Source organism: Moschus berezovskii, chromosome 21 (assembly GCF_049115385.1).
Source record: "Moschus berezovskii isolate FMDL1 chromosome 21, NW_MosBer_1.0, whole genome shotgun sequence".
NCBI lineage: Eukaryota > Metazoa > Chordata > Mammalia > Artiodactyla > Moschidae > Moschus > Moschus berezovskii.
The window spans coordinates 11412053-11425698 of NC_142480.1; the positions used below are offsets into that span (position 1 = coordinate 11412053).

At 49.0% G+C, this 13646-nt stretch overlaps 1 protein-coding gene across 1 annotated transcript; it reads right to left on the bottom strand.

The window, feature by feature from the left end:
* Nucleotides 1-2527: 2527 nt before the first annotated feature.
* Nucleotides 2528-12738, bottom strand: LOC129550162 (interferon alpha-inducible protein 27-like protein 2A). Its single transcript, XM_055417630.2, has 5 exons — nt 12573-12738; nt 12033-12185; nt 4398-4427; nt 3187-3348; nt 2528-2649 (listed from the first exon to the last, which is right to left on the bottom strand). Exons 1-5 carry the CDS (start codon nt 12610-12612, stop codon nt 2540-2542), a joined length of 495 nt encoding a protein of 164 aa, XP_055273605.2. The 5' UTR covers nt 12613-12738; the 3' UTR covers nt 2528-2539.
* Between the last annotated feature and the right edge of the window lie 908 nt (nt 12739-13646).

Genomic DNA, 13646 nt, shown 5'->3' on the forward strand with positions numbered 1-13646 from the left:
CCACACTTCAAAAGCATCAATTCAGTAGTTTAGGCATGTGGTTTTCCTGTTCTCAGCTGGGCTCCCTCCTACACCTGCAGTCAGCAGTGGGCTGGCTTTGTGGATCTCAGCTGGGCTCATTCCTGAACCTTGTCTGGAAGAAAGAACTGACTCCTCCATTTAGGTCTCTGTGTTAGTTTTCCTCCAGAAGGCCAGCCTGGGTTCAGGGAGGGATAATAAATTCCAGCTCTCAGTGACATGAGCTATACAGGTACGGTGAAAGGGCACTGAAACGTAGTCATTTCTGTCATTGACCACAGGTCCCTTGACGCCATTATATCTGTGCTTTCCTCAAACTGCCCACCAACACTGCACCTGTATGGAGTCTAAGCTCATATTACTTGCCACATGACGGGTCAATAAGTTGAGAGAGAGGTTGTTGGGGCAATGAAAAGAGACTTTATTCAGAAAACCAACAGAGAAGATGGCAGTCAAGTGTCCCCAAAAATCACCCTCCCAGAATTAGCATTCAGGCTTCCTTTATACTCAGAGGGGAGGGGGTGTGGCTGATTGTTGCAACCTTCCTGGTGCCTTTGTTCTTGGCACTAGTCCCTTAGGTCTGGTCACGATGTTCCTATAAACCTCCAACTAAACAAACTGTTATTCTCTGTTCTGCAGTTTTCTAAAGAAGCGTTCTATCATTAAGAGTCAGAGCCTTGAGAATGGGCTGTCCTGTGTATTTCAGGCTACAGGAAACATGCAAGTCAGCATGACTAAGCACAGGCAACAGACAACAAGTGAAAGTGAAGTCGCTCGTTTGTGTTCGACTCTTTGCGAACCCACGGACTGTAGCCCACCAGGCTCCTCTGTCCATGGGACTTTCCAGGAATAGTACTGGAGTGGATTGCCATTTCCTTCTCCAGGGTATCTTCCCAACCCAGGGATCGAACCTGGGTCTCCCGCATTGTAGACAGACGCTTTACCGTCTGAGCCACCAGGCAAGTCCAGAGCTAAAGGAATAGACCCAATGTGGAGTAAGGTTTGTTCAATGTCACACACGTTGGGCTGAGAGGGATCCCGCCAATCTACCGCAGCCAAAGGAGACTGGGATGGAGCCCTTGAAGCCAGCTGGAAGCTGCAGGAGTGAGCTGAGGCAGCATCATAAGGAGACAGCCAAGTGGAGAAGGAGCAGGAGGGAAGACAGGTGTTAAGGCCAGAGTGGGGACCTGGGCTGGAGTCCTGGAGCCAACAGGTTGGGATCAGAAACTCACTTTTAAGTGGAGGCAGGTCTTTCAGAACCTGGTGTGGGTTATCCACATGGGCAGGTAGGTTGCAGGTGCCAAGTTAACACACATGGAGCCTTGCACTGGATCCAGGGCCAGGCACCCAGTGGGTCTTAGGAAGTGAGTGTTCTGCATTGACTGGCCTCTTGGGAGCCCCATAGTTGGGAGACCTGTCTGACCTTGCAGGTTCTGGGCTGTTTCACTTGGGGCCGGTGAACTGAGCTCTAGACAACAGAGACAGCTCTCTGGAGAAATGCAGATTCTCTTCCCACCTGAAGCACTCCAAAGGCCACCAGGCCAGGCAGACAGTGTTACTGATGAGTCGTGAAACAGCCAGACCCAGAGTCTTGAGTGGGGAGGGGAGGGGATCAATACTGCCTGAGGATGAAGGGCTTGGTAACTGAGGGTCAGTGGCTGAAACTGACCCCCGGTGTCACGGTCTTTGTAGACCGGGACCGGGGGACTGGAGTCGATGAGAAGAGAGACACAGGGGACCCAAGTCTCGAGTGAAACAAGGGTGCTTTATTTGCAGAAACGCCTTCTTCATACAAGGCAGCTTTAGGCAGTAAAAAAAAAAAATTGAACAAAAACAAAGCCAAGCAAATAACAATCTTCAAAGGGTCAGAAAGCATTCAATATCTTGAGTAAGAGGGGCATAAGTGAATAGATTACATTTAAGTGAGGTCACTGAAGGGAGTCACTGAAAGGAATCCAAGCAGGTGCCCTCTCTCATGATCTCAGTCCTGAGAACTGCGTGCAGCTCTGCTCGTTCCTGTTTTCCAGGAACTGATAAGGGATAGAGAATCCTTGAGAAACGGCACACAAAAGAAAAGAATAACATATTGGATCCCTTAAAGCTGAACGTCCCCCGACACCCAGGGCCAAGCTGTGAGCTCCTCTGGCTGAGGTCTTTGAAGACATGTGGTACAAGTTCCCATCTGAAGAGCAGCAAACTGAGGCTCAAAGAAGAGACACAATCTTCGCAGGGTCAAAACTGAGTGGCAGGACTGGGGAAAGACACAGCTTCCTGTTCTGGATTGGTGCTCATTCTTACAGAGTTCCTGCCCTACACCCAACACCTACAGGTCTCTGTAGGTGCCCTGCACCCTGCCTGGAGAACAAGAACACAGCATGGACACTTATTGAAGGTCACTACATCTCATCTTTATTTCTTATGATTCTTTGAAGAATTTTGGGAGGCAGGGAACTTGTCATTTGGGAGACTGACATCTGGATGCCCTGGAGGGTCATCTCCAGAATGGGAGCCCCTTTCTGCTTCAGTACTGGGTCCTCCTGGAGGAGCTGTAGGACTCCCATAGCAAGGCCCCCAAAAGTGCCCCAGCAGATCCCAGGAGGATGTTGGATGGTGTGGAAAGTCCAGTTGCCCCTGGGAGAGAGGAGAAGGTTAGAACACAAGAGGACAGGCAGGCCCAGCAGCCCCCGGCAAGACTGTGGGTGTCAGAGACCCCAGGACTCACTGGAGGCCCTAGATACTGACATCCCACCCCTGTTTCCTTCTCTACTTCTGAGACCCCAGGATATCTGCTCAGGGAGGGGCGGCTGCACACGGCTGCCCAAAGAGGAGACGTGAACTCCAATGATCAGTCCATCAGAGACAGGGCAGACCCTCTGAGAAATGACAGGCTGCCCCTCCCCTTCACAGCACCAGGCTGGGCTCAGGGAGGAGTGGGCACCTAACCAGGTTTTTTAGGGTTTATGAGGCATGCAGGCCTCCTGAGCGACACACCCCTCATCCCGCCACCCCACACCCAACCAGAAGAGGAAACGGTAACGGGGACACAAAGAACCAGTGGGACACTGAGGACCACGAAGCTGGAAGAAGCCTGGATGCTTCTTTAGCATCTGGATCAACCTTGTGCTGATTTGTTACCCGTCCCCCGCCTCCTCCCGGGGAGACACTTACCCTGGGACTGGAGATTGGAGACGAGGCTGCCAGAGGGAACCCCGCCCCCACTGGCTCTGGCAGTTGATGACATCATCTTGGCCGCTAAGGAGGAGCGGGAGATTCCTTTTCTTTTGAAGCCCACAGTGTCCAGCGCCACGGGCACAGCCCTCACAGCCATAACTGTAAGGGCAGAGACACTTCAGGGCTAGCTGCGAGGGACAGGTTCCCCAGACCTCCCTGACACCTTCCTGGGGGGTTGAGGTGAGGGGTCCTCTTCTCTCTCCTCAGACCATAGGGCCATAGGCCAGGGAAGGCTGGAGGTGTGGACACAACTGGGTGGATGCCCACCCCAACACCCCGTCCTCCTCCAAGAACCTGGAACCCAGGCCTGTTGGTGACTCTGCTTGCCTGTGACCCTGGAAGCTTCAGGAGTCCTCCCTAGGTTTTAGTTTGCCCTTTATGAAATAAAGTTGAAACAAGCAGCGGTCTTCAAATGCCCCCTTTTGGTGGGAAACTGGTGTCTTTCATGCAAGCACAGGCCCACAGTATAAGGACAGAACTGCTCTTCTGAAAAGGTGCTGGGTGGAAGCTTCTGTCCTCTGCCCTGAGGCCACCAGCGAGCATCCCCCCAGGGTCCCTACATCTCCAGACGGTGCAGGCATAGAACCTTCTGCAACCAGGAACCTTCTGTGTCTGCACCGTCCACACGGTGTACACATGTGGCCACTGAGCACTTGAGACTGTGGCTGGTGTGACAGAAATGTTTCATTCTCTTTAATTTTGGCCACTGTGTGGAGGACCCTGGCCGGAGGCCCAGCAGGAAACCGCTAGGCTTGCTGGATGACTAGAGGCTTGTAGGCAGAGCAGTTCTGAGTAATCCACACAATCAGCTCACACATTCCTTACAGTCATTTGGAAGGGCCCCTGGCACTACTTTCTGGGGAGGAATCATGGGTTTGGATAGATCTACCAACTTGCCTGGATCCCACAGTTTGCACTTGAGAGAAGCTGAGATTGGAAGTGGGTGTTATAAATGGGTTTCCTTCAGTTCCTTCTTAGCTAGGTTCTTGTTACCTCAAGAATTCAACCTCTGTTCCCTGTCCACCCCACCCTTACCCACCCAGGTCTTGGGGCTGAAGGCAATCTTGGACTTGGTCAAGAACGGGTGCTCCCAGGAGCCCAGGGACAGGGGCAGATGGGGCCTTGAGCTTCTTCCCAAAGAGACTCACCTCCTCCAATCACAGCAGCTGCAGTCATGCCTGGAGACAGAAAGAACCCCTGTGAGTGCCCAGCACTGGACTTCCCCTGGGTCTCTGCTGCTGTCCCAGTGGGAAGGGTTCCCTGGAGTTGGGATCACAGGAGATAGCAGCCCTGTGCGGCTCTCTCTGCTTTTACAGAGAAGTCTGATTTTCCAGGAATCAGAGGAGGATGGACAAGGGCGCAGAGCTCTGTGTTGCTTCAGATGGGGAGAGGAACCTGCCTTGAAAAGGTTTCATGCTGCTTTTTGAATTTAACACATTTTGGTATCATTAAAAAATAAATCAAGAAAAGCATGCTACTTTTTGCAATGGAATATATTTGGCTGTTCTGTCTGTTCATCTTCCAGACACCCTATGCCCTTCCCTGGCTACAGCTGGAGTGGAAGCCCCCCAGTCCTCCAGGGCTCAGCCTACTTGTGACTTTCTGTAGGAAGCACCCCTTATTCCCTCGTCAGAAGGCACCATGCTTCCTCTGCATGTCCTGCCTTGTGGCTGGAGGCCCTGGCCACACTGGACAGAGCACGCCTGGACCACATTGAGTTGCTCAGAGCTCTTGGGTCTGGCAGGGACTAGGGATTTTGGACAGCTGGGACAGTTCCAGAGATTTCAGGATCTGTGAGAGTGAGCTCAGATAGCTCCCCATGAAAAAGAGTCTTGGTCCCACGCAAGGGAGAGAAGTTGCAAGAGCAGTCTCCATCCCCTAGTCATTTCTGGAAGGTTGTAGCTCCTGGCTCACCAACATCTCTCTCCATCAGGACCCCTGACCTGTCTTGAGGGTTTCCATTTCTGCACAGATGATGTTTTCAACAAACTGATCTTACAGTTCCCACCTCCTCATTTCCAAGGATCTTGGATCCTATGCCACACACACCCAAGGTCATACCCTAGGCCAGGGGTTCCCAACCCCAATACTAGTCCCTGGCCTGTTAGGAACTCAGTCGCACAGCAGGAGTTGAGTGGCAGGTGAGCCACCAAAGCTTCATCTGTATTTACAGCCACTCCCCCTCGCTCATATTAACGCTTGAGCTCCACCCCCTGTCAGATCAGCGGCAGCATTACATTCTCTTAGGAGCTCGAACCCTACCGTGAACTGTGCTTGTGACAGATTGACGTTGCCTACTCCTTATGAGAGTCTAATGCCTGATGCTCTGAGTTGCAGCTGAGGTGGTGATGGTAGGACTGGGGAGCGGCTGTAAATGTATATGATCTCCAATAGAAAGGTTTAACTGCACAGGGACCATAATAAACGAATACCTTGCAGACTTATATCAAAACCCTACTAGTGAGTGACAAGTGACAATTAAGCTGCATCTGGTGGCAGGCTTTAAGTCAGAGTCCGACACTTATTTTAGTCCCCACATGTCCCACTCACTATTTTATTTACCATTTCCATCCTTGCCTCTTTCCTGCACTGTGCACTTGTTTTAGTCACGGTTTTGGTAAGTCCACAAGCTAACACTTGACCAAATAAGTAAAAAAATTTTAAAAAGCAAATGGTGCTGAAGGGTTTCTTTGAAAATGGAGAAAGACCCAATGATGAGACTGTAGAAGACTCTAAGATGGCCAATGAAGAGAAAGCTCCATTTAAAAGAAAATACCAAGAGTGCTACTTAAAGTACAAGTTCATTGCAGCAGGTGATTCGCATACTCCAATCCTGCTTTGTATAATACGTGGCAACCAGCTACCCAACGAAGCTTTGAAACCTTTAAAACTGCTTTGCCACATGGAGACCAAGCACCCTGCATTAAAAGACAAGCCTCTGTGGTTTTTCAAAATTAAAAAAAAAAAAAGTGAACAGGAAGAAGAGAAGCAATTATCGAAGGCCTTCACTTTATCAAGTGTATCTGCACTGAGAGCATCATTCTTAGTGGTAAACCACATTGCTAAATCTAAGAAACTGTTTACTGTTGGTGAAGAACTGATCCTGCCTGCTGCTAAGGTCATTTGTCATGAACTTTTAGGAGATGCTGAAGTTCAAAAGCTGGCATGTGTTCCTCTTTAGGAGAGGCTGAAGTTCAAAAACTGGCATGTGAAACAGCAGACATACTGAGGCCAATTGTTAGAAGGGATTAATGAGTCACCGTGTTATACAATCCAGGTTGGTGAATCTACCGATGTTGACCACAAGGCAACTTTACTTGTTTTTGTGAGATATATTTTTCAGGAGGATGTGCACGGATGGTTATGTGTACTTTTCTTGCCAACCAACACCACAGCTGCAAAACTATTCAAGTCTCTGAATGACTACATATCAGGAAACCTGAACGGGTCATTTTGCATTGGTATATGCACAGACGGAGTGCCTGCCATGACTGGCTGGAATTCTGTTTTCACTATATTGGTCAAAGCGGTCACCTCTGAATGTGAGTCTACACACTGCGTCATCCACAGAGAAACGCTCGCCAGCTGAAAAATGTCACCTGAACTTAACGTTTTGCAGGAAGTGATGAAAATTATCAACCACATTAAAGTACGTGCCCTTAACTCACATCTGTTCATGCAGCTCTGTGAGGAAATGGATGCAGAGCATAAACGTCTTCTCCTACACACAGAAATGAGACAGCTCTCTAAAGGTAGATCACTGGCCAGCAGCTTGGAGTTGTGAGAGCTGCTCCAGGGATTTCTTTTAGAAAAGCAGTCACCACTGGCAGCATATTTCAGTGACACAGAAGGTGTTGAAAAACATCCTTACTTGTGTGACATATTCAACTTGCTCAATGAACTCAGTCTGACACTTCAGGAGAGAATGACAACTGTTCAAGTCACCAGGTAAAGTGGCTGCATTTAGAGCCAAACTGGAATTATGCAGGTGATGAGTGAACACTGGGAATTTTGACATGTTTCAAATATTAGCAGAGAGTTGGAAAGAGACTCGGTCAGGATCATCTTTCTCCCAACTGGTGCATGATCCACTTATTTCAGCTTTCAAAAGAGTTTGAGCATTACTTCTCAACCACAAAAGACCCCTGAACTGGGAAGGAATGGATTCCCAACCAGTAAAAAAGACAGGTGAGTTGATTTTGTGCCTTCTAGTAGAGGATCAACTGCTTGAGATCACAAATAACAGTGGTCTTGAAAGTATGTTTGAGATGACTTCAAATCTCCATATGTTCTAGATTAAAATCAAGGCAGAATAGCTTGGGATTGCCACAAAAGCACTGAAAAGGCTGCTTCTGTGTCCGACGGTCTATCTTTGTGAAGCAGGGTTTCTGCAGTAACAGTACCCAAAGGAGATGACAGGGTCGACCCGACATAAGTGAGACACTTCGGGGGTCGTTGTCTCCTCTTGCTCTCAGATGGGACCATCTAGTTGCAGGAAAACATGCTCAGGGCTCCCACTGCTTCTGCATTATGGTGAGTTGTATAATGATTTCATTATACATCACAATCCAATAATAATATAAATCAAGTGAAGTCGCTCAGTCATGTCCAACTCTTTGCTACCCCATGGACTGTAGCCCACCAGGCTCCTCTGTCCATGGGATTTTCCAGGCGAGAATACTGGAGTGGGTTGCCATTTCCTTCTCCAGGGGATCTCCCCAACCCATGGATCGAACTCAGGTCTCCCGCATTGCAGGCAGATGCTTTAACCTCTGCGCCACCAGGGAAGCCCTAATATAAATAAAGTGCATGATAAATACCATGCGCTTGAACCATCACCAAACCATCCTCCCCCTCCCTGCCTGTGGAAAAAGTATCTTCCCTGAAACGGGTCCTGGCCCCAAAAAGGTTGGGGACTAGTGCTCTAGCCCATGCTCACCACTATGGAGACAACTACCCACATGAGCTAGTTAAATCTCAGTTAATTCAGATGACATAAAACTTAAAACTCAGTTCCGGAATTGCATGGGCCACTTCTCAAGTGCTCAATAGTTGCATCTGGCTAGTGGCGATCTACGATACTGGATCACGCAGGGAACACGCGTACCATCACAGAAAGCACGATCGGACAGTGCAGCCCTAGACCCGGTCACCAGCGACAAATCCCTCTCTCTATGATCAGTGACCAGCGCTCCCGTGGAGACTCTCACCTCCTCCTTTGACAGATTCGGACTCTAACACATCCTTCAACATTTCATCAAACACAGTGAGATTTTCAATCTCTGTCCAGGCACACGTTGGCGATACTGTCGATTGGGTTACAGATCACCAAAGTAAAGGGAATATCATGTGAACTTTTTGGTTTTCAGTGCATACGTCTATATATAAGTTATATTTATGTATAACTATACTAAACCCTAGTCTGCTAAGGGTGCGATAGCCTTATGTCTAAAAAGACAATGTGCATACCTTAAATTAAAAATACTTCATTGCTAAAAATGTGAACCTCCGCCTGCCAACTCTAAGTTGCTACAAATCTTCAACTTCTAAAAGCACATGCCCATGTTAGCTTCCTGAGGCTGCAGTAAGGAATTACCATGAACTATGCTCTCATGTTTTCTCCCAGTCAGAGATCCAAGATCAAGGTGTGAGCAGAGCCAGGCTTTCTCTGAAGGCTCTAGGGGAGGATCCTTCCTTATCTCTCCAGCATCGTTGTCTAGCTGTTGGTGACAATCTCTGGCTTGTGGCTGCATCTCTCCAATCTGTTTCTGGCTCTACCACTGCCGTCCTAGTCACCATCACCTCTTGTTGTCCAAGACCAGGGATGGGGACAATACAGAGGATGTTGGCTGCTGGGTACAGGGAAGAAGAATGAAGGTGTTAAATCCTGTCCTTGCCCCCTGTGGCACATAAGTTAAAGTCCACCTGTTCCATGAGCATGAGGGGGTCCCTGCATGATCAGGCTTCTGCTTCTATCCTAGGGAATGAATAGAAGCCACCTCCCTGCCTCCTGACATTCAATCTTTTGCCTGCCAAATCCAGGCACATTTTTAAGGACTCTGCCATCCAACACATCGTCCAGAGCCTGCCCTGAGCACACGTTCCCAGTCTTCCTCGGCCACCTTCACCTATAGACTCTCAAGTGTGAATTAGCTGTGTTCCTGCTGCCACAAAATTTCCCACAATGCAATATGGTTCTCTGAAATCTCTGCTGGATTTTGAGTTCTTTCAGGTCAAGGGCCAAGCCTCATTCACTGCGGCCTTCTCCTATGCCAGGCACAGGCTAGGGATCAAGGAGGCACCGAAGGAGGAGTTCAGAGAAAGAAGTACAAATCCAAAGTGCACCTTTGGGCATCCTAAGCCATGCTATGGTCTGAATGTTTGTGTCCCCCAAAAATGATATATTGGAACCTAATGCCCAATATGATGATGTTAGGAGGTGGCCCTGATTAAGACTTGCAGGCAGAGCCCTCCTGATTGAGATCAATTTTTCCCTATAAAAGAGATCCAAGAGAGCTCCTATTTCCTCCCAACATGGGAGGTTAATGCGAAAAGATGGTTGTTCTAGGATGTGAGCTCTCATCACACACAGAGTCCGCTGGTGCCTAGATCATGATTTCCCAGCCTCCAGAACTGTGGAAAATAAGTTCCTGTTCTTTTTAAGTCATCCAATTTACGGCATTTTGTTATAGCAGCCCTAATTCACTAAGATAGGGCACAATCAACAGAGTGAAAAGGCAACCTACAGGATGGTAGAAAATATTGGCAAAACACGTATCTGTTTAGAGGTTCATATTCAAGATATAGTATAAAGAATTCCTCCAACAACAGAAAACTTGATTTAAAATAATTTGATTTAAAAAGGGGCAAATGTGCAGCGCAACTGGAGAAAGCCCACATGCAACAATGAAGGCGCAGTGCAGACAAAAAAATAAAGAAAATACGGGCAAAGAATCAGAACAGACATTTCCCTAAAGATACGCAAACGGCCAACAAGAATAGAGAAATATACTTAATATCAGTAACCATTAGGAAATTCTAATCCAAACTGCAACAAGATACCACGCCACACCCACCAGGAAAGCCACTATATAAAAAAAGCAAAAATGGAAAATAACAAGTGTTGGTTAGGATGTGGAGAAACGGGAACATTTGTGCACTGTTGGTAGGAATATAAAATGGTGCAACAAACCTGGAACACAGCGTGACACTTCCTGAAAAAATTAAAAATAGAAAACCATATAACCCAGCAATCCCATTTATGGATATAGATCCAAAGGAATTGAAAACAGGGTCTTGAAGAGATATTTGCACCCCACGTTCATAGCAGCAGTGATCACAGAGGCCAAGAGGAAGCAAACTGTCAATGAGCGGATGAATGGATCCTTCCCACGTGGTATAGACACCCGAGAAGATATCATTCAACTTCAAATAGGAACTTCTGACATATGAGGAACCTGGGGAACCTTATGCTAACTAAAAGAAACCTGTTAGAAAATAACAGATGCTGTAAGATTCCACTCAAATGGAAATTAGATCAGATTAGCTGAGCAAAGAGACAGAAGGAACTGTGGTAGCCAGGAAGTGGCAGGAGGAAAAGAATATTTAATTGAGTTTCAGTGTGAGGACATGAAAAGAGCTCTGAAGATTGGAGGCACAGTAACACAAATATGGTTAACACCATTCAAGAGCCAACTCACTGGAATGACCCTGATGCTGTGAAAGATTGAGGGCAGGAGGATTAGGGGGTGACAGAGGGTGAGATGGTTGGCTGGCATCACCGACTCAATGGATATGAGTTTGAGCAAACTCCGGGAGATAGTAAAAGACAAGGAAGCCTGGCATGCTGCAGTCCATGGGATTGCAGAGTCACACACGACTTAGTGACTGAACAACAAAAAACAATTCAGTGTATGCTAACAAACGGTTGTGTTTGTTAGTCATTCAGTCCAGTCCACTCTTTCTGACTGCATGAATTGTAGTCCACCAGGTTCCTCTGCCCATGGAATTCTCCAGGCAGGAATATTGGAATGGGCAGCCACTCCCTTCTTCAGGGGACCTTCCCAACCCATGGATCGAACCCAGGTCTCCTGCATTGCAGACAGTTTCTTTAACATAAGAGCCACCAGGGAAGCCCAGTTGTCTTGGTAAATTTCCATGCTATGACTATTCTGAAATGACTTTTAAAAAACTCTGTGACTTTTGCTGCCATGGCCCTAGGCTGGCCACACATTAGAGGTGACTCTGCTCTTGGAGGGTGTGTTCTGGGAGGACATTAGTGACCAGGCCCTGGGGCATCAAGGGAGGAGCACAGATGGAGAAATGAAACTTACCTGCCTTGGGTGCTGTGGGGCAACAGGGCAGGCATGGGCAGTGGACTTTAACTGGCAAAGAGCCATGCCCGAGCCTGTGCCAGGTGGCTGTCTGGTATCTAACCTGAACAGCACATCTGCCCCACTTAATTGGAGGTGACCTGGTTCTGAGAGACCTGTAAGAGTGACCTCATTCTACCCCTGTGCTTAAAAACAAACCTTTAAAGGCCCAGAGAGGGCAAGTGACTGGCTCTGGGTCACTCAGCAAGTCAGAGGCAGAGCTAAACCCTGAAGTGTGGTCTGATTCTAGAGCATCATTTATTTCATCTCCTGTACACTGTGGCTTTTTTCTGACAGTGTGTCAGAGAGATGCCATCAGGAAGACTGTCCTTACACTGACAACTTAGCAGGTTGAGCTGAGCAGTGGGTGTGGGGTGAGGATCCATGGATTGGTGCTCAGAGACCCGGTACCTGCATAATGGTAGAAATTGCTGCCTTCCGACTTGGGTGGGTCTCTGGGGTCAGAGCCAGAGCCATCTGGGCCCTGATGTGGCCCCTGTGGTGGCTTCTTAGGAAAAGAACCATCAGAGTCCTGGTTGCTTGACTGGGAAGGTTCTTCTTCCTCTGGAAGAAAGAAATAATGGGGAGGCACACAGTGGGGCAGGCAGCTGTGGGACCAGATACCCCACAGAGCCCCCTGCACCCTTTCCTGAAGCCCCCAGGATCTCTGATGTAGGGAGGGGACCTCAGAGGAAGCTGAGCTGAGAGGTGTCAAGGGTGCTTGGAGGTGAACCAAGCAGAAGACAGAGAGAGGGAGGCCCAGCCCCAGTGGAGAGCTGGGGGGTCCTGACTGCACAGAGCAGGAGGCTGAGGCCCAGCAGGGAAGAGACTTGATGGGCCCAGGGCACCTGGTGGCAGCACCAGGCCAGAACCCAGACCCCTCTGCCCATGTCCAGGAAAGCCCCAAGCTCTGGGCCACACACCCTCTGGAGCTTTCCCAAGGGCACTCACCATCCAACAGCAATTCTCGAAAAGAGGGGGCCCAAGGCATCGCCTTCTCCACTCTCTATGGCTTTAGCTGACATCCTGGAGGCAGTGTAGGAACACTGGTTGTGGAGCCAAGGACACCAGTGTCTTTCTGAGAAACAGAGTGTGAAGTTAAAACTGCTCTGCCTGATTGCGGGCTTCCCTGATAGCTATGGATAGCATTGCAGCCTGTGGGCCACTCCCAGCCCACCCCCTAATCTGCTCTGAGCACAGTTTTGAAGTTAATCATGACTTTGCTTGGCTCCCTGATTTCCAAAATCCTGGCCACCTCCAATACCCCATCTCTTTTCCCCTGCTCACTTTCCCACCTGGTCTGTCTCAGGGCTCCATAAGGGAAACCTGGGTCAAGACAAGACCAGAGGTTCCCAACGCCTCATGGTAAAGGTGGGCTCAAGGCCCCTCGCCACACTAACCTCTGGCCACAGGGACAACAGTCCTGATGGAAGCAGAGAGGGAGGCTGAGACTGGAGTCCCTTTGCTCCCCACCCACCACCTCCCAGGCCCCCGCTTACCCTGCTTAGTAATTGTTGGGATCGAAGAGTAGCGTGTGAAGCCCTGCACATAGTGAGGCTGTTGAGAACTCCAGCCAGCTAAATAGTCCCTCCCTGGATGACCTCTGACCCCAAGAGTGCAAGGAGGAGGTGAGTCACCCTCATCCCACGGGTGGGTGCCAGGCAGACCTCACCTTTGTATGCTGATGGGAGGATGCGGGGCGGGGCTCCTGCAGAGCCTGGCTTTCCCTCTTCCCCTGCTTGGATGTGTGAGGGATCCCTAGTCCTCCGTTTTATAAAACTCCCCTGCAATTCTTGTGAACTTTATTTTCCCTGCCCTCCATGATTTGCAGGCTTACGGTACAAAACATTTTCCCTTGGCTGACAAATGGCACAGAGCCCTCATCTCATATATCTAATAACTGAGGAGACAGTGCGGGTTGATGGTCAAGAGCACCATTTCTGACCAGTGCCTGGGGAGGAATCTGTAGTTGCGACTTAGGGAGTGAATTACGCTTGATGTGCCTTAGTTTGCTGACACCCTGGC